Source organism: Saccostrea cucullata, unplaced genomic scaffold (genome assembly GCF_032062105.1).
Source record: "Saccostrea cucullata isolate Sc308-1 unplaced genomic scaffold, CSIRO_AGI_Scuc_v1 ctg557, whole genome shotgun sequence".
NCBI classification, from domain to species: Eukaryota; Metazoa; Mollusca; class Bivalvia; order Ostreida; family Ostreidae; genus Saccostrea; species Saccostrea cuccullata.
In genome coordinates this window covers 150,377-171,602 of record NW_026923042.1, presented here as the reverse complement: position 1 = coordinate 171,602, position 21,226 = coordinate 150,377, and the positions used below count along the sequence as shown (strand labels likewise).

At 34.0% G+C, this 21,226-nt stretch overlaps 3 protein-coding genes and 1 long non-coding RNA gene across 4 annotated transcripts in view; 1 reads left to right on the top strand and 3 right to left on the bottom strand.

Moving 5' to 3' along the window:
- LOC134263009 (charged multivesicular body protein 2a) overlaps window positions 1-21,226 on the top strand; it is a 98,169-nt gene that overhangs the window by 12,797 nt on the left and 64,146 nt on the right. The window lies entirely within an intron of this gene.
- On the bottom strand, window positions 539-1,686 carry LOC134262999 (uncharacterized). The gene is made up of 4 exons (XR_009991166.1): window positions 1,513-1,686; window positions 1,078-1,172; window positions 740-799; window positions 539-621 (listed from the first exon to the last, which is right to left on the bottom strand). It is a non-coding gene; the product is annotated as an uncharacterized LOC134262999 (long non-coding RNA).
- Window positions 8,043-9,972, bottom strand: LOC134263003 (actin, cytoplasmic-like). The gene is made up of 2 exons (XM_062745302.1): window positions 9,828-9,972; window positions 8,043-9,136 (listed from the first exon to the last, which is right to left on the bottom strand). Exons 1-2 carry the CDS (start codon window positions 9,954-9,956, stop codon window positions 8,132-8,134), a joined length of 1,134 nt encoding a protein of 377 aa, XP_062601286.1. The 5' UTR covers window positions 9,957-9,972; the 3' UTR covers window positions 8,043-8,131.
- LOC134263004 (actin-like) lies at window positions 14,595-16,469 on the bottom strand. Its single transcript, XM_062745303.1, has 2 exons — window positions 15,959-16,469; window positions 14,595-15,184 (listed from the first exon to the last, which is right to left on the bottom strand). Exons 1-2 carry the CDS (start codon window positions 16,034-16,036, stop codon window positions 14,741-14,743), a joined length of 522 nt encoding a protein of 173 aa, XP_062601287.1. The 5' UTR covers window positions 16,037-16,469; the 3' UTR covers window positions 14,595-14,740.

The following is a 21,226-nucleotide window of genomic DNA, read 5'->3' as shown; positions in this document are numbered from 1 at the left end:
TCTAAGCACATTTTTAAATGTATTCTCACTGAAAGTATTTTTAAATCAATGCTTAAGGTTATTTACAAAAATATCCAGAGAAAAATATGATTACTGGAGAATCACCTTGGTTAAATTAATGATAATCATGTTATGATATACATGTATTTAGTAAACTCCAGTCTACATTTACTAAAATAAGAAGTTAGTTTTATTAAATGACACTGGCCATGGAATTGAAGAGGCCATTGAAACCTCAACAGGGTATACATTTACAATGAACTGCCAGTGGCTTATGTACTGGTACAATTTCAAAGTTAATGACTAGAGTGACAAACATATGTATTAAATGCAAAATATATGTACTACACAACTATATTGATACAAAGATCCCATAAAATCAACAGATACTATTTTCCCCCAGTGTACGTGCTAAAGATCCCGATTAATGAAGATCCAAAACTTCTGACATGTTTGCAAGAGAATCACTTTCTCACTGATATCCCATGAAATTAGTAAATGGTCATGTTGGAGGGTTGACAGATAACTGGTTTCAGGAACGGATTCACTTTCAGTACGAAGGCTCAGAAAGTTGGATGTTGATAATACCCACAGACACTTCAAACTTTCCTTGCACAATTTCTGAAAGAAAAGATGACCATTAAAATGCATCATTATTGATATCCATATAAATACTAGTATATGACAAATAATAAAATAAAGCTATACAAAACAATAGAAAATAATTAAGAAATCTGACCTTTTTCACTGTTTTTGGTTTTTTTCATACAGCCTCTTCTCCTTGTGAGCATCCGGATTCCTGTAAAATGCATGTATACTTCATAGTAGATGATTGCTATTTGATCTAAAATAATTATGCATGCCTGTGCAGTTAGCATGTTTAGATTACCTGTCAAAATTCATTGTTTTAAATTATTAGAATAAGGAATTTAAGCGTGTTAAGAATATAAACCTTTAAATTTTGTTTCCTTGGCAAAGTTGCAATATTTTTTTTTCTAATCTAATACTAATAGACATGGATTAATAAAATCAAAGTTAGTTTACTTGATTTGAATGATAATTTGAGCTAGTTCTCACCATATTCACAAGCCTAGTGACTGATAGGCTAAGCATCTACATCCACCAAGTTATCAAACGCCAGCGCTTTGGGGATCTCAGGCACAATGCAGCAACTATAAAATAATTAAAATAAAAGCTGAAAATGATCATGAACATGCATTAAAAATATATAATTAATCACATTGTACATCATACTCTGTAAATGTTATCTTGAACAAAGGAAGGTACAGGTAAAATTCTTTACATCAGTTCGATCCCAAACGAAGAAATTTGGGTTGAAATCCATGATCTTAACGATATGTTTAGGGTTGTTAAATAATTATTACAAAATTAAAATAGTGCACTAACGATTTCACCATCGGGCAGTTTATGTGTGGTGCCCAGACTAATGAACAGTAGCAGAAGCGTTCTTCATTCAAGGGCACATAAAATACTGTACAATATTGTACCTACCGGGTCTTAAAATGTCTTCATCTTCTTCCATCCCAAGCTAATCATGATTCCCCTGTTCTAGACACTCTCTTTCCAACTTTTCTTCTGTGCAACATCAACATGGCATTTGATATTTTTGAATTTCGGCGTGTTGTTTAAATTAATTGTTCATCGAGCCCGACTTCGATCCCGATGTTATTGTACTATTAGTCTACAGTTAAAAAAATTCTAAGTAATTTTCCACAGTTTTCCAGTGCAGAAAATGGCTACGTTTCTCAATTTATCATTTTATCCAAAGAATTCCACTACTTTCCAAACCAAAAAATGTCTAAGTCCATTTTTTTTTCAAATTCCAAAATATTCCATAAACTTCCAGACACATTTTTCGAGTTTGGTATAGAAATGATTGGAATTCCATGGAATTCCAAAACTTTTCCAAACCCTTTGGAAAATCTACATTAGGGCCTGAGCTGATCACCGTATCCTGGTAAACAGATTGATGGAAACGAGTAAAGATTCATTTTAGAGGTAAAAAGGGATAAACTGTTCTTGAAAAACAAAGAATTCAACCGAAACTAACGGAAGGTTTACACACTACTGGAGCAATATACATGTAGGTCCACAATCATTTTGTTTGAACTGTGTATAAAAATATCATATTTTGACTTCTTGTTGTGTCCCCTAAATTGGAATCAAAGACAAGAAATGGTGAGCAGTGAAAACTTTTTGCACCTGTCAATGAGATATAATTCTGAAAGAATTCTAATTCTAAAGCGTAAACCTATATATTCTATCAGTTTCTAAACCTTGCTAAAGCGACTTTGCGCATAGAATTGAAGGGGATAACCTAATGCGTTGAGGTGTGTTAGCATTTTCTAATTTGTTCTTGTGCTAATTTGTTCTTGTGCCAAAGGGAAGTGATTTGCACAGGGATGGATGTCGAATGTTGTATTAGTTAACAGAAATACTCATTGTGAGAGGTTTATTAAGCGTAATCTGTCCCAAGTTTTGTTATATCGTATAATATAAGTTGAAATAAGCTTCATTCCTTATAATTTAATTTATGTGCAGACAATGAGATAATTTTCTCCCCAGAATAAGACTTCATAATGATTTAAATTTAAAAGTAACGTCAAGCGGAGTAATACTTTTTTTGACGTAACTCATTGTGACGTAGGCAAGTTGTGTTATCCAAAATGGATAAAATCTTTTATCCATTCAAATGGCGTGTTACAAGTAAAATTAAATTATTCATTTTTAATATTTATTTTTATCTTAATTTTGGCTAAAGTTGATTAATTCAGAAAGACAGGGGGCTCAGAAAGAGATCTTTAATTTCCTTTACTAATTATGCTAACTCTGTAGATTTTATAGACTGTTTTGCACATCAAATCCTATATTTATGGTGAAGTGACCTTCAGTGTACATAATTGTAAACTAATTATAGGTTAATAATTAATTAATTAAAGTCACCAAACCATGAGTCGTGGGCTTAGGGTGTACAAAGTGAATTGCTACCAGCAAAAAAACCTTTATTCGAGGTGTGAAACGTGTACAAAATTTATTTATTTGGGGCATAAAAATTAAATTGGGGATTGGGTAAATATGGGAAATAGACCTGTTTATTTAAGGAAACTGACAGATCCTTGATCAATTAGTGCAACGATTGATCATTCATGTTAATTGCTTATTGACAGATCTATTTTGTTTTGGCTATGGTTAAGCGTTTAAAGTTTGTAGCGTTCTGTACGTGTGACCAAAAATAGTAACTAAATCTATTTTTCCTATTCTCTATTTCTGACAAGCTAACCTTAGTTACCTAAATAAGGTTTTAAAGGTGAAATATTTGCCAGTTAACAAAATACATTTGTATATAATAATATTCATTCTAAATACTTGTCTCTGCTCTACACTTTTTGCACATATTTAAATTTTAAGCTTATAGGGTGCTACATCATTCAACTATGAGACAAATCTTGTATTGACGGTCAATATTGACGGCGTCTTTTTGTATAACAATGGCAGTTTGTCCGTATGTTTTGTACTACATGAGGACTCGATCAAGAACGAATTCACAAAGAATACTGCCATTTAATTTCTATACTAAAGATATGGTTACTTTATTTAAAAAAATATCACACCATTTAAATCAAACGGAACTGCTCTCCGGTGCGCCGTGACGTCATTAAACGTCACTATTTTTCGTGTGTTGTGTTTACCACTTTTCTATTTCGAATGCTCGAGAAATGCCAAAAATTAACCAAATGCTTTGAATTATTTCAAAAAGACGACAATTAAATTTTGGAATCGAATAAGGATAATTTTTACCCCAATCTTCTCTATATAATTTTTTATTTCGAATCAATACTCATGTATTCTCTATTAAAACCTTCTCTTTTTGCGCGTAGGACAGTACCCTGTGTACATTCAAACATAATTAAATCTTTATTTTTGTCTATATTTAATAGCATTTAATAGAATAACTGGTAAATGTACTTTAGTAGCTGCAAGAATCCAATTTATTTAATTTGTGTAGGCTCCTCAGTTATATAAAGATTAGTTTCGTCGAAAAAGCAATAATTTAAATAGAGTGAAGAGCGGATAAAATAGAATTAAAATAGTGATAAAGTTATTCTCTTGCCAATATCATAAAAAAAGATAATAATAATAAATAAATTAATTAATAAATAAATTAAATAAATACAATATTGAAAATTAAAGCTTTTTTTTTTAGTTATTGTAAGGAAGAAAACACTGGATGCGGACAATGTATATACCCATTGTTTAACAGAAAGGTTAGCACTAAATACACAGGTACATTGTAAGTACTATAAGCCAGATTTATTTCTCTAAAACGCTGAAATATTACGAAAATACAATGAACATGACTTATTTCCAAAGATACTGTACACAGAGTTATTTTCGCCCCGTATTATTTTCACCCTTTTGCACTTGCAAACAATTATTTCAGCCCGTTTTAAATTCGCCCATTCATAGTTCTCTTTAAGAAATTATGCTGTTTAATTCGTATTCGCCCCGTTTTAAATTCGCCCAATCATAAAGAGGACGAAAGGGGCGAAAATAAAACGGGAGCGAAAATTTCCCTGTATACAGTACTCTTACACCGTTAGTAAAACATTTAAATTTTCTACAACAGTATTGCCTGAAACCAGTTAAATGAATGATACCAGGTATATACTGCTGTTGAAATGAGAAGCTCTGTCAGGGTATTCTAGAACTCGCCTTTTTTTAAGATGGGGCAATGTTATGTCTCCATATGATCATGAAATACTAATAGAATCATTCATTACTACGAGTGTGGGATAGTGAAATTCCACCAAGGGGACAAGATTCACGGTCTAAGACGAGGCTTTGACGAGTCCTAGACCGTTAATCTTGACCCTGAGGTGGAATTTCACTATTCCCACACGAGTATGTAATGAATAATTATTTTTCTCGCATTATTTTATCCAAAATAACGGCCTGTCAATAACGTCGCCATGATGGGGCTAAACGTTTTTTTTTTAATTTCCCATCTAATTAAAAATCTAAATACACCATCTGAGAAAGCGTACCTAAAAATGGTTTATACGTAGTGTAAACTAATAAAATTAATTTCAGTCCGTGTATATTTATCAGATAGATAAAAAACTGGGAATAAAAAAAATTATCTATCCGAGAGCGTAAAAAAAAGAATCATTCCGCAATCTAAAAATAGTGCCATTTTAAAAGTGAAAATACAACAATATTTTGAATGAAAATAAGTTGATGTTAGTAAGATAAATGACAACATTTTAAGTATGTGTAGTTTTTTTTTTTTTTTACATTGTTACTATTTCTTTATATAGAGACGGAATGTTTACGCTATCGTTCGTGGAGTTGTAATACACACATCCCTACTAATGTTATTGTGATTTAAATTCAAGACACGTGGTTTAGGTAGATCTAAGTATTCAAAGGTTATAGGGTAGAACCGGTTTTATAAATAAAATTGGCAGTAAACAGGATATTGCTATAGCCTGTTTCTTTTGAAAACATGTCCTGTAATAAATTTTTCCAGACCTTTCTGAAAGACTTTCATGATTTTCAACAGAATGGGGGTAACTAAAGGAGGGGGTGTTAAAATATGTCTTATACTTTTCGGCGAAAATAAGAGCTCACTAGTGACCGATTCGCTGGTAAAAATGTGTTTTATCGTCTACACTGATAAACCTTTGTTCGCATTATATGGATATTGTTATAAATGATATTGTTATAAAAAAAAAGGATCTTACTACGAGCAACTGGCCAATCGTTGGAATGAATAGCAACGTTTACGCCAAATACATGTTTACATTTTACTTCGAACACGTGGTTCAGGTCAATCTATGATCATGTCAATGGAATACAAAGTAATAAAAAAATGTTCTTAAGAACAAAATACAAAGATAAGAAACTATTAAAGATGTTACGGGCGTTTTTGATTTATTGTTTACTGGAAAAAATGTTTAACAGTTTAATAAAATGTAGTTTGTGTCTAGTTCAGAACACCAGCGCTTCAAGGGTAAGGAAAACGAGCAGCATCTCTTATGCATTTAATATGTTTAAATGGACAAAACTTTGTTTACGTTCGTGATCGCGTATTTGGCCAGGGAATCCACCCGGCATTGTATTCACCGATAGTACAACAAAGGAATTAATACAGACGTCACGCAAATCGCTTTTGCAGTATGACTTTCAGAGACCTAGACTTCCACCGTTTATTAAACAAATGAATTGTTTGTCATTATGAGCATGAACATAACATTTTTAAAATGCTTTTTTATTTACAAAAGATTTTCCTTTTTCAAGCGTAAAATTCCTGTAGTATTCGTAGTAACCCATAACATGCATAATGCAATACTCATTCAGCTGATTGGTCAGTTAAAATGATGCTGGTGCCTCATCTGACGCCAAAAAAATATAGTCCCGGTTCCCATGCAAAAATATTTTTCCAAAAAGAAATTTTAATTCATGACTGCAGAAAATTGTATTATAGAGAATACTTATTTAAGTTTGAATGAATGTAAGAGAGATCGATTGATTGAAGTACATTTCTACAGACATTGTCAGCTGATTCTAGGGTGGTTAAAACTGAAACGCAACATAACTGTTCTGTTTACCATGTCTCCACGTGCTAGTCACTTCCTAGCCACATTTCCGTGATTAATTTACCCTATCTCGCTGAAGTCTCGCTAACTCTCGCCAGAGCCACTGCCAGAGCTACTCTGAACTCATCAAGTCTTATAATTTGCAGAATACCGATAAATAAAAGGTTCCGAACACATTAGTAGGGGTGACACAGTGTAAGACAGAAAAATCTCACACTGCTGTCTCACACCGGACAAGTCGATCTTACACAGGTGATTATGCGAGAAATCTTTATATCTTGGTACATGTACTTCTTCATATAAAACATATACCTGATTGTATAATCCAAGGATAAGCTTATTTTAAACGTTTTGCTTAATTTCATTGAAAACATCTTATTCAATTGATATAATTTTTTTTGTATATTTTCATTCTATTTAATATCGAAAGCCATTCAATGAAGGATGGGCGTCTTAATTTATTTTTAAGCGTTTATTTCAGATTCCCCATCAAATATGATAAATTGAGAGCGGTTGCTCGTTGCTCAGCTGTATGCAGATCCCCATTTTATGGGATGACTGAAACCTGTGGCTTCCAAAGGTTTCGGCCATGTGACGTTTGCGCCGAGCCATTTGGCGTTTGCACCGAGCCATGTGGCGTTTGCGCCGAGCTATTCAACTGCTCCTATAATTCATTGTGCTGCTGCTGCTGCTGCTGCTTAAAACAAACTTATTTACTGTGAAAATGTGTGCTGCTTTTAAAAAATTCATGAATTGGTCTGTTTTGCTTGCTTAAAACAAACTCAGTTGTTGTGCAAAATGTGCACTCCTTGCAACAAATTTCATGCACTTGCTAAAATAATTGTAGTAACGTTCTCGGTTAACTTCTAAGTACATACCTGTAAAGTTATATATAAAATGCATGAATATAATTGAAAGTAATCTCAAGTACCGTGAGCAATTTATCCGGAGCGGCCATTGTAATGCTTATTACAAATAGTTGTTATATCATGCTTTCATGTTGTTGCTGCTGCTACTTATTGTAATTTGGGATCGCCCTTTACGCTTGGTGACCCCTTGCTTCTATTACTTATGCCACAAACAACAATCGCCAAGATCAAAATAAAAGGCTTACATAACAAAAATGTTTTAGGGATATTGTAAATTTGATTTAGTTTTTATTTTTGTCAATGTATTCGTTATAGACTATTGATTGGATTTAACGATTAACGAGCAAAGCAAAAAAAAAAAAAAAAAAAAAAAACGTTCGTTTTAATATAGTTCTGATTTGACTCGTCTCTTTTTACATAAAAGAACAAAACACAATCAAAGTATTTCTTGATTAATATTTTTTTTATTAATATGTAACAGTAACAAGCTGCAAAAGTTAATGGAAAGAAAAAAAGAAAACATATATATGATATATTTATATAAATTATTTGAAAAAGAAAATGAAACAATGTACATACTGTATGTTCTTGTTTTGCAAAATATAATGGAAAAATAAAAATTTGTTCGATTATAACTAAATATTAAAAGCATTTTCTATGCACAATAGAAGGACCCGACTCGTCATATTCCTGCTTGCTGATCCACATCTGTTGAAAGGTGGAGAGAGAGGCAAGAATAGAGCCACCGATCCAGACGGAGTATTTCCTCTCTGGTGGAGCAATGATCTTGATCTTCATTGTTGGTGGAGCTAATGCCGATATTTCTTTTTGCATGCGGTCGGCAATACCTGGGTACATGGTTGATCCACCAGATAACACTGTATTTGCGTACAAGTCCTTACGGATATCAACATCACATTTCATGATGCTGTTGTATGTCGTTTCATGAAGACCATTTGACTCCATTCCAAGGAAGGATGGTTGGAACATTGCTTCAGGACACCTGAATCGTTCATTTCCAATCGTGATGACCTGGCCGTCAGGAAGTTCGTAACTCTTTTCTAACGATGATGATGACGCAGCTGTTTGCATTTCCTGTTCAAAGTCCAGAGCAACATAGCACAGTTTTTCTTTAATGTCTCTAACGATTTCTCTTTCAGCTGTTGTTGTGAATGAGTAACCACGTTCTGTGAGGATTTTCATGAGATAATCGGTCAGATCACGTCCAGCAAGATCCAATCTCAGAATAGCGTGGGGAAGGGCGTAACCTTCATAAATGGGAACCGTATGCGAGACACCGTCTCCAGAGTCGAGTACAATTCCAGTTGTACGACCAGATGCATACAAAGAGAGAACGGCCTGGATAGCAACGTACATTGCAGGAGAATTAAAGGTTTCGAACATAATCTGTGTCATCTTTTCTCTGTTGGCCTTTGGGTTGAGTGGGGCTTCAGTTAAAAGGACGGGGTGTTCCTCTGGGGCCACACGAAGTTCATTGTAGAAGGTGTGATGCCAAATCTTTTCCATGTCGTCCCAGTTTGTGACGATACCATGTTCAATGGGGTATTTGAGGGTGAGGATACCTCTCTTACTCTGGGCCTCGTCTCCTACATAGCTGTCCTTCTGTCCCATGCCGACCATAACCCCCTAAAATATATCATGTAAATTTTCTGATAAAATCAGCCCTCAAGAGGTTAATTTCAAATTTGAAGCTTATTAGTTCATTTCGAGTTCATTCAGCATTTTTATTCATTTCCTAAGAGGGGCATTGGCGAGTGGCTAAAGAACCCTGACTTATATATATATATTTACATCTTGTTACCAACATAATGTAATTAAGGTCGAATAAAATAATATTATAATTCAAATAAATTCAGATCATAATAATTATACTTTAAAAATCAAGTTTTACCACATCTTTTTCTTAATTGACTGATAATGAATCACTCAAACAGCTTTATAGTACATTATCGCATTAGATTCATGAATTAACAATAATTAGTTTTTGTAGCTGGAAAGCTGATATATTTTATATTATACATTCATTATGTATCATTCCTGTTCTGTTTTCATTGTACGGACATAATTTTATCTTTGTTGCATTCTGCTTTTACTATAATCCATCTTGCCTCGCCCTAAATGTGTCATATACATATGTATTCAGACTGCTGGTAGTATATATGCATTGATTTTATCAATTAAAAAAATTAAATCTTGCAACATTGCAAGAGAAATGTATAAATCAAGATTATCTGGGTAGAAGAATAAAAACTCCGTAGTTATCACAAGTTAACCTACTTTTTAAGACAAAACTCATTTATCCTTTAATCAGTTTTACCTGATGCCTAGGGCGCCCCACGATGGAGGGAAACACAGCTCTGGGGGCATCATCCCCGGCAAATCCAGCTTTACACATTCCAGATCCATTGTCGATAACTAACGCTGCAACGTCATCTTCGTCAGCCATATTTCAGATGTTGAAAGAGCTTTCTATACACGTATTGCAACCTGAGAGGTGGTTTTGGTAACACTGAGGAAGTCACTTGTTAAGTTTGTTTAAATACTGCAAGGTAGATATAAAGTGAAACAGAACAAAATTGCCTTATAAGGCAAATCCTGCATTGCTATAAATATCTATCATTACTTATTCAAATGCACAGTGTCAGCAGACGACTTTGTGTTCATAGGGCATGATGGGTTAATATCGCTTCAGCAGACTTGTAAATTATCAGGTCCTGTAACATATGTATAACATCCGGTTACATGTATAACATCCGTCAAAATTAAGATAAAACAAGGATGTTCCCTTTCAAAATCCTGTCCACATGTCTGCAATTATGAAACAACTTAAAGCTTTAAATACATCGAAGAGACAGAATCCACCAGCTACAATTACTTTTTTATGTAGATCTGTACTATCCAAGCGTTGAAATTTATGCATTTCTATGTTGTTGTTTTTTTCAGTGGTACTTGGACCCTTCCTATACACTCATATAAAATATATATATAAATTCAGCATATATAGTCATTCAAGCTCAAAAGAAGTTACGGTTTTTTCCTGTTATCAAGGCATATATACTACAATGAGTTACCGCTCTGGTCACAGGCCTTGGGTCCCTGGTCCTTAATTGCTTGCATTAGCCATTTTCAGCTGATCTGTCTTGCAGAAAAAATAGATACTGCATTTTATATCAGTGACGGTATTCAACTTAGACAACACCATTCATTTTCTTTTGTATTTATTTATGTATCTTAATTTTATGTATCAAAATATATAAAATTCAAAAATAAATCAAATGGAGAAAAACATCTGAGGAGATTTATTTGTTCGCTTGTTTGTTTATAACGAGATATTTTTTTTTACTCTTAAATGCCAATTTTTGCGGGTAGAAGGTTCAATTAAGACCCATTTTCGGCACTCGATGCGAAGCATTGAGCAAGCGTGCAGAATGTTTTAGGATTTTTTTTCCCTGCCGTGACACGGGATTTCGTTCGAATTGATCTCGTCCAGAAAAAATACAATGTAATGGTGCAATTTTTTTTAGGTCCCCTTCGTTAATTTAAAAAAAAAAACAACAAAAATCATCGCAGGTATGTTAAGGAAGCATATAAGTCATTTATCGGAAAATTTAGACTTTTGACAGAAAATTAAGTTTGCTAAATTACCAAAACCGCTGATAAATGTAAACTGTTATTAACGATTACATACAGATAAAAGAGTGTCTAACGCAAAGACATGCACCACCACCACGGCATTACGTGAATTCTATTAATAGCGAAATTTTCCTTAATAAAAAAGCTAACAGAACAACAATACCCAGGAGTTTAATGATATTTTTGAGTAAAAAATATAATTGAAAATCATCTATTTTGCCTAAAAAGTGCTGCTAGAATCCCACTGTCCTGTCAGTAAAATAATAATTACACACATTCGCATTAAACCCTACCCTTTGTTTTGAATTTCATGCATATGAACCGAGATTTTTCGTAAAACCATGCTTAACTCAGGATTCTAGCAGCACTTTCCAAGTTTGTCAGAAGGCAAACTTTCCAACTATACAAATCTTATGTTTTGAAATATCCAGCTTATTGTTGTTCTGTTGCATTATTCTTGTCATAAACGACAGAGGAAAGGCCGACCGGGATAATAATATAGCTGACTGTCTTCGATTGAAAATAAAATTGATGAAAATAAATTAAGCATATCTGTTTATTTTATTGAACTCCATATGATTTTCACAGAATATTCACGATGTTTTCTTTTAATCTCCATTTTACCTATATTTGTACACTCCGTCTTAGCCAAATTCTCTTTACACGACATGATCAATTCCCAAGTTACTCGATATACACATATGACGTCACTGTTGGTAGATTTCAATAAAAATGACAGATACAGCATAACAAAATTAAAATATTTTAATTTTTGAGAATGTTTACACGTTTCTATTCAATTTCTAGAGTTGATTACATCTCTAAATACCACAATTACGCAAACTTGTGTTCTAAAATTGACGTCATATCGCCCACTATGACGTCATAATATAGCACTGATTAAGTCAAGGTAGAATATTTCATATGCTTCCTTATTACCCCTGCGATCATTTAAAATATCCATAAAGCACTGATTTCAAATAATGTACATGGCTGATCCACCAGATGATACTGTATTCGCGTACGAATCCTTACGGATATCAACATCACAATTCATGATGCTGTTGCATGTCGTTTCATGAAGACCATTTTACTCCATTCCAAGGAAGGATGGTTGGAAACATGGCTTCAGGACACCTGAATCGTTCATTTCCAATCGTGATGACCTTGCCATCGGGAAGTTCGTAACTCTTTTCTAACGATGATGATGACGCAGCTGTTTGCATCTTTGCATTACCTGTTCGAAGTCCAGAGCAATATAGCACAGTTTTTCTTTAATATCTCTAACGATTTCTCTTTCAGCTGTTGTTGTGAATGAGTATCCAGGTTCTGTGAGGATTTTCATGAGATAATCGGTTGGATCACCTGCAGCAAGATCCAATCATACAGTCCTTGAAACGTTTTACTTTCCCTTTTTTCCGTTCTCTCACCGTTCGTTCAGCGTTCGTATACCTTTCGTTCAGAATTTTAAACTACACGTAGGTCTGAGAATTATGAACAGCACTGCAAATATTCAGTTAATTAAATCTCTTTAGAGCTAATCAAATTGTTAGTGTGATTCTAAATTTAAAATTGTCAATTTTTAGAGAAGGGAAATTCCTTCATTCACCGTACCTAAATATATATTTGCCATTCATTATAATTAAGACCCCCCTCCCTTTTTCTCGCGAAATAAAATTCTAAGTGAGTTTTTTCAGTATATATTTTAATTAATATTTAATGTGTATTGTAACTCAAGAAAATCAGTCTTAAAACCAACATCAAACAGTCATTAAACAAAAGTATTTCAAAATACAGTAAAACACGGTTATAGCGAAGTCATGGGGACCTGTGAATTTAATTCGCTATATTCTTAATTCGTTATATCCGTATAACGAATTCGTATAACCATGTATAGCGAATTCGCAATATGCATGTTTTCCTTCAAGTTACTATAAAATATGTTAGGGAAGCAAATATTACAAAATATACCTTCGATAACTAAGGTTTTATTATGAATTTTATATACAAATGCTTAGAGAAAATATAGTCAGTTTAATTTATCAAATTTCGAATTCTTTGAAAGTTCGTTATAAAAGATGTAAAATGCATTATATTTAACCTCAAAGGGACTCAAAATCAGTTCGCTATATCCGTAAATTCGTTATATCAGAGTTCGTTCTAACAGTAAAATTTTACAAAGATTTGTTAAGAATTTTGCCGGGGACCCCAAAAAACTTCGTTATATCCGAGAATTCGCTATATCCGTGTTCGTACTAAACGTGTTTTACTGTATACTTTAAATTAGCAGTGAATATTTTTCAAATTCAATTTAAAACTTAATCCTTCCAAGTATATATTCCCATTATTTATTTTTTTTTCTGCAAAAATCAGATCTTGAAATAATAAGGAAAAATATTAAAACTTCCTGAAAATACTTATTGACTCTTTGCCTTCTGCATGTTAGGTGAAATGCGATTTCCACACCTCCACTGAGTCGAATTATTTTGATTGACAGGACAAGCACGTGGACTTCCTGTGAACTGTGAAAACTTGATGAAGGAAAATAAAAGCTAATGATTACTGTCAATGGATTTGTTAATCTAAAAAAAGATTACCTTTACTTCTTGGAATATTTAGAAAAAATAATAAAAAATTTTATTTGATACAACAGATATCTGAGAATCGAGGGGGTCTCTCTCTCTCTCTCTCTCTCTCTCTCTCTCTCTCTCTCTCTCTCTCTCTCTCTCTCTCTCTCTCTCTCTCGTACATTTCTCTGTTCAATAAAAACCATGACAGGACATTACTTTTTTTAGTTTTGCAAATTTATTCTATTACAAATAATTTGAATGCCTCCTTCCATTATCTTCACCGAGTATAATCATGGCCGGGAAATGTCTACAGATACATGAAGAAGTTAGCTAAAATAATCATCATAGAATAATACAAAAGACACATATATATAGAATATTTTGCATTAGTATTTAAGAAAACGAGAATTTTTATGCAATACGTCAACAGACAATTGTGAATTAAAAAAAAGATCCGTTATTTTACTCAGAATCGCCTTGGCACGGAAATACACGTATGGTTGTTTCAACCGCGTACAATGTAATTTATTCATTCTATAAGTGGTAGTTATATCTTCAAAAGTCCACATTTTATTAGTGAAAAGAATAGGCATATTTACTATACAAATAGATTAATTCTATATTTAAACTATACGCGTTCGGTAACAAATAAACATGTTTACGGCAATTAAAATCGTGTTATAAAAATATCGATTTAAAACATAGGTACATATATGTACAAAAAATGTTTTTATTATTCATTCATTTATTTATCTATTGTTTATTTATAAGTACCTGAAATTAGAATTGAAGAACAATATAATAATTTCAATGAAAGGAAACGATCGGAGGCATTCCGAATAAATCGTTCATCTTGCATTCACCGATCGTTCACCGTTCACTTTGCCCTCGAGTTCGCGCTCCGTTCGCGTTCTACATTCACTAACCATTAACTGTTCACATATCGTTCACCAAGTTGCGTTCAGTGTTCGCACATCGTTCATTCGCCGTTCGCTCTGCGTTCGTTAACCGTTCGTTCAGCGTTCGTTCACCGTTCAGGTGGGAAAGTAGAATGATTTAGGGACTGTAAAATAGCGTGGGGAAGAGCGTCAGCTTCATAAATTGGTACTGTGTGGGAGACACCGTCTCCAGAGTCGAGTACAATTCCAGTTGTACGACCGGAAGCATACAAAGAGAGAACAGTCTGGATAGCAACGTACATGGCAGGAGAATTAAAGGTTTCGAACATAGTCTGTGCCATCTTTTCTCTGTTGTCATTTGGGTTGAGTGGGGCTTCAGTTAAAAGTACGGGGTGCTCCTCTGGGGCCACACGAAGTTCATTGAAGAAGGTATGATGCCAGATCTTCTCCATATCGTCCCAGTTTGTGACGATGCCGTGTTCACTGGGGTATTTGAGAGTGAGGATACCTTTCTTACTCTGGGCCCCGTCTCCTACATAGCTGTCCTTCTGTCCCATGCAGACCATAACACCCTGAAAATAAGAAAAGTATGCATAAAATATAACATGTAAAATTTTTGGATAAAGTCAGCACTCAGCTAATTTGAAATTTCTAAAGAGGGGCATCGGCGAATTCCTAAATGAACCCTGACTAACATGTATATTTTTTAACCCACATAATGTACCGGTAATTAAAATAAAAATAATATTATTATTCAAATAAATATAGATCATGATAATTGTATTTTTTTTTAAAAAATCCATAGTTTTATCACATCTAATTCTTAACTAATGGATCATTCCAATGGTTTTATTGTACATCATGGCATTGGCTTCAGACATTTACACAATAATTAGTTTTTGTTACTGGAACACTGTTATCTTTCATACATTCATTCATTACATATAATTCATGTTCTGTTTTCATTGTACTGACATGATTTGATCCTTTTTTATCCTGGTTTTACTTCAGTCCATCTTGCCTAGTCCTAAATGTGTCATATACATGTATGCATGTTCTGACTACTGGTAGTATAGACACATGGATTTTATCAATTCAAAATGAATTAAATCTTGCAACATTGCAAGAAGGATATGGATCGAACGAACATTTTTGTTTTAATATGAAGTCCAAAAACCAATACAAAATAGGAGCAGAGCAAACATTAACCTCTAAAATATCAGAGGTGGGATCAGGTGCAAGTGAAAAATATAAATCAAGATTATCTGTGTAGAAAATTGTATAGTTTCATGACCTCAAAAGTTAGTTTTAAGACAAAACCAAATAATGTTTAAATGATTTTTTACCTGATGTCTAAGGCGCCCCACGATGGAGGGAAATACAGCTCTGGGGGAATCGTTCCCGGCAAATCTAGCTTTAGACATTCCGGATCCATTGTCAATAACTAACTCTGTAACATCCTCGTCACCTATTTTACATATCCTAAAAGTACTTTCCTCTTATTGCAACCTGAGAGGTAGTTTTGTTCAAATACTGCAAGGTAGATATTAAATCAGGCAGAAAAAAATGCCTTATATGGCAAATACTGCATTGCTATAAATATCTATCATTACTTGCTCAAATGCACAGTGTGGTATGAAGAACACTGAATACAGCAGACGACTTGTTGCTCTTATGGAATGACTCGTTAATATCGATTCAGCAAACTCAAATTATTATCATATCCTCATAAATTATACCCTCTAATATGTATAACATCCGTAAATATTCAAGTTCAAATAATTATGCTCCCTTTAAAATCTTGTCTGGCCATCTATATGGAAGTCTTAAGCATCTTAAATCTTTATATACATCAAAGTGACAGAATCACTACATGCAATTACTTTTAACCGCTAAGCGCGCATGTGCAAGCGCTTACTAGGATTTTTTTCAGATTCCATGATGATTTTCATGATCTTTCAATCAACGACCTCTACCAACTACATATATCAGGGCTTCATTCCAAACAATTGTTGTTAATAAACTTGTGCGTAGTTAAATGCATGCCTTATGGGATGGAGAAAGTAATATTTTCCAAAATACGGGTTAAAGGGTGGTAAATACTATAAAGTACAGTATGATGCAATACTGTAAACATATTTCATTTGGCTGTGTATTCTATTCAGCGCTTTCGGCGAAGAGAAACTTCCGCTAATTCAAGTACAACGCTAAATGTATTGCACACACAAACAATCAGAAATGCGCTAAATCATATTTTGGCTAACTTGTTCAAAAACCTATTTCCATCAAATATCGTACACGTTAAATATAATACATTTGCAGTATATATTCGGACATATGGCGCCGTGTTTAAATTTTCGTCATGTAAGTTACATATTTCGATGTAAATAAAAAGGTTTAGAATTTCGAATTAGAAATATCGTTTGAATTTTGCGTAGTTATCTTTAAATTGCGATGGTCATTCGACATTTGATATGTCACGTGATTTTATTTTCGTCTGCTTTGTTTTCAAAATTTGACGGCTGAAAGTAATATATATGGGTCGATAAGGAGAAAAACGCAGAATTGAGGTTAAAGATGTCGCCAAGAAATTACTAGATGGGGGAAAAACTGCCAGGTTGAAAAAAAAAACCTTCTGAAGAGAGATGTTCAACAAAAAACTTTCCGCGAAGTGTTTGACAGCCTACTGTAATAGATCGTGATCGTGAGTCTTAGAAATGTTAGTATAAAAATAACAGGAGGAATAGTTTTACGGAAATTACCAATACATTCAATGAAAACAGGAATATTAAAGTATCTAAGCATACCTTACAACTTCATTTACTCAAACAAGGATTTACAAGACGTGTATCGAAGAAGAAACTAGTAATAAGGGAGGTAAATCGAAGAAAGATATTGTCAATGTGCCGGGAAAAAAGGTTATTTCTGGAATGATTTTGGAAGAAAGTTATTTTCTTGGTCGAATCAAGTATTGTTACTGGACGTGATTCAAGGGTATATGTTTAGATGAAGGTATATGTTTAGATGAGGGTATATTACTTTGAATATTAATGGAATTGGTACCATCACGACAGTAAATGGAAAAATAACAGGGTATTCTTGATTACAATCTGTGGTCAATTACAGCACACCATTTCCCCTGTGGTGACTATATATTCCAGGACGATTGTGCCCCAGTACATCGTGCGAGATCTACTCAGGAATTTATACAAAGAAAAAGAATAACTGGAATGAGCTGTCCTGCACAAAGTCCAGATATCAATATCATTGAAATTCGAAGGTTGCTATATAATCAAGAGAAAGCTACAAGCACGAGTTGGGAGGCTTATGAGTAAGGATTATCTTTTCCGCGAAATCTTCGAGTGTATTTGGAGGGAGATCAGCCCAGACTTCATTAAATTACTCTACCGCTCTATTCCCCTGAGATTAATGGATGTAATTCGTCTGAAAGGGCATCTCACAAACTCGAAAATTGACCTAGTTTCGTATCAAATGTAAACACGTCTCCATCTTGTCCGAATATATATTGCATCATACTGTAGATAGTCACAAGTAGAAACCACGAGGTGTGCAAATTCTGAAGTTCGTATTCAAGTTTTGTCAAAATATATCGCAAATATTTGTGAACAATCAGAATTTAAGGGACACTATACAAAACTTTCTTTGAAAACAACAGCGGTGATCCGCTTGTAAGCTAAGATTGCAGAACAGCTGAAAACAGAAATTTATTGATTGATTGTACATTGTTTAACTTCCCTCTCGAGAAATTTTCACTCATATCACTCATATGGAGACGTCACCATGTGACGGTAAAGGGCTCCAAATTTAGACCTATATTCGGCACTCAGGATCATTGAGGTCATATTCGAAAGACCCGTGAATTTCACTTCTAGTGCCGAGCGCTTGGCGAAGGAACAGTCACTACCAATGTTTTCATCTTAGGTATGACGCGGCGCCACGAACAAGAATCCTGGGCCTCCTGATCATGAACCAAACGCTCTACACTAGGCTACTGTGCCAGGTCTAATAACAAAGAAAAACGGACCACAAATATATTACAATTTGATTGATTGATTGATTGATTGTATATTGTTTAACGTCCCTCTCGAGAATTTTTCACTCATTTGGAGACGCCACCACTTGCCGGTGGAGGGCTACAAATTTTTGTCCTATGCTCGGCACTTAGGGCCTTTGAGCAGTGAGGGATCTTTTTCGTGCCAGCACCTACTGCGACACGGGGCCTCGGTTTATACGGTCTCATCCGAAGGACCGGTCTCCACATCAGTGGGATTCGAACCAGTATTACAATTTGATCATACAAATGAACGAACAATGAACAGCAGAATTAAGAGACCATGAAAAAGATGAAAAAATTTGTTATCCTTTTCCCATACATGATCCTGCTTGCAGTACGTTTTAGTGAGATTATCATTTCATTATGAAATATGCCTTTCTTTTTAAATATTTAAATTCTTGTCGGATATATTTCTAAATATTCAAAGGATGGATCTACTACGTTTAGCATTCACGTAAAAATGTTGTGAAAAGGATGAGAAGTCTGTTTATTAACAGAAATACTGAATCTGAATGTGGATGTTGTAAAATTATTATGCTTCAGGGTATAGGATATACTGAAACACAACATCCTATTTTAGAGGGGAAAATAAACTTCCTTTACTTTGCAAGCATTGATAACGGTTGTTTAGTTTTCATGCCATAGCCGGAATTAATTTGAGCCCGTTTACCAGAAATCAAAGCGTACATGTTTATCAAAACATTTGACAAAACTGTTTGGGTTTTTTTAAAGGATTTATATCTGTTTATCATATGTTATGCAGGAATATTCGCAAAATAAATTCTCCTTTCCTTTCAAGAAGAGATTCCAAGGCTCCCTGAAAACGACTTAAGTACGCATTTCCATTGCTATAGCTGGAAAATTTTTAAATAAAGGTGATGGAGAGTTGCAGATGCACAAATGCATCATAACATGCCCTAACATGCTCATTCCTATCATAAGAATGAATGACAGTTCTTGGACCGGAAGTCCAAGTGTTAATACACTGCATTAGGTTAGAGAAAATTCAAGATAGATGAACCTATTGCATCCTGGAAATTCAGCTGCAATTGTTTTGCATGTCAGACTTTTATAGACTGTTATTGAATGGCTGATGGGGATGTGTTTTTACAGTAATTTTATGTGTTACTTTCTAAAATTAAAAGATAATCATTTAACATTGTTGCGAAATATCTGATGTTTTTAAATCAAGTTTAACCTAATTGTATTCATTTTTGAAAATCATTAGTTAAAACATATATTTGTAAATAACTGCTTGTTGCATTCGTTTTTCGTTTTAGAATGCGGCTTTTTTGCACCGGATTTGTTCTAAAATGATTTACTGTTAAACATTTTATATACAATTGTTTGATATTTTTATTTATTATCCTTCAGAATTATACAGTCAATCTGATTGGTTTAGAGCAGGTCACGTGCAGGGAGACAACTCGTGATGTCTCCCTCACGCGCAGGGTGACAACTGTTATCTCCCTTCAGATGACAATGAAATAGTGTAAGCGAGCATGCAAGGTTACAACTGTGATGTCGCCCTTTGAATAAAACTACAGTGGTTTAAGCGAGATAACTCCTATTTATAAGTATAATGGCTAAATATGCGGGATCGGTAAACAATAAATTCTAACGATGACATAAAAGTTGTCTGTTGACATATTTTGAAAGTATGGAATCGGAGCAGAGTAGAAGAAATAAGAGGTTTGATTACTATTTTCTACTCTTTCTAATTGATAATTGTATATTCTTCAGAATAATAAAACTATTATGGACTGTTTAAAAGGGAGACATCACCAATTATCAGGTCTGAGTAGGGTTGTCAACCTCGGGCGCAAGCGCCCTCGGGTGACAACCCTACTCAAATCTGATAATTGGTGATGCCTCCCTTCTAAACAGTCCATAATTGTATTATAATAATATTATTATGCTTCCTGTCAGTTTGTCTCTGTATAACCCATACCCTACTATTCTCGCATAGTGTTCTAAGGATTTAAATAGCGTAATCATACTATGCTGAAATAGTGCACGGCTTCCATTTCTGAAGAAAATTCGACCACGCCCACGCCGAATAACGAACTCACGACCCCGGTATTCAGAATAAGTTCAGGCAAAGTTCAGACATTGAATATTTACATCAAATGAGAATACTTGAAAACTAAGGTTTAAAATATAAAATATATATATAAAAAAAAAATTACTGAAACTTCAGACATACATATTCATACATGTAACTCATAAATTTGTGAGAAACATATGCAACTCATTAACAAACTGTTGGAAGAAAATGAATTTTTTTTTTATTTCAAGACAGTGTCTGACTCTTGGGTTGAAAATAATTAGTCTTTTGAAAAAGTATATATATATTTGATGGGATCTTCAGTAGAAGAGTGTTTTTGCAATGAATGCTGCATCTGAGGCCATCATGACAGTAGAATGTACAATATACAGTGCTTGAGTTAATTTCATTTTATTGCTTAGCCTATATTCAACAAAACGGTGGAAAACCCTAAATTATAAGATACAGGGCAGAAACATTATAAATCCCGCC

Excerpts from the sequence above, each read along its gene's own strand:
- LOC134263003 (XM_062745302.1), bottom strand. The coding sequence starts at position 9,956 with ATGGCTGACGAAGATGACGTTGCAGCGTTAGTTATCGACAATGGATCT. Across the intron at positions 9,137-9,827 it reads TGGGGCGCCCTAGGCATCAG|GGGGTTATGGTCGGCATGGG; the intron begins GTAAAACTGATT and ends GATATATTTTAG.
- LOC134263004 (XM_062745303.1), bottom strand. The coding sequence starts at position 16,036 with ATGTCTAAAGCTAGATTTGCCGGGAACGATTCCCCCAGAGCTGTATTT. Across the intron at positions 15,185-15,958 it reads TGGGGCGCCTTAGACATCAG|GGTGTTATGGTCTGCATGGG; the intron begins GTAAAAAATCAT and ends TCTTATTTTCAG.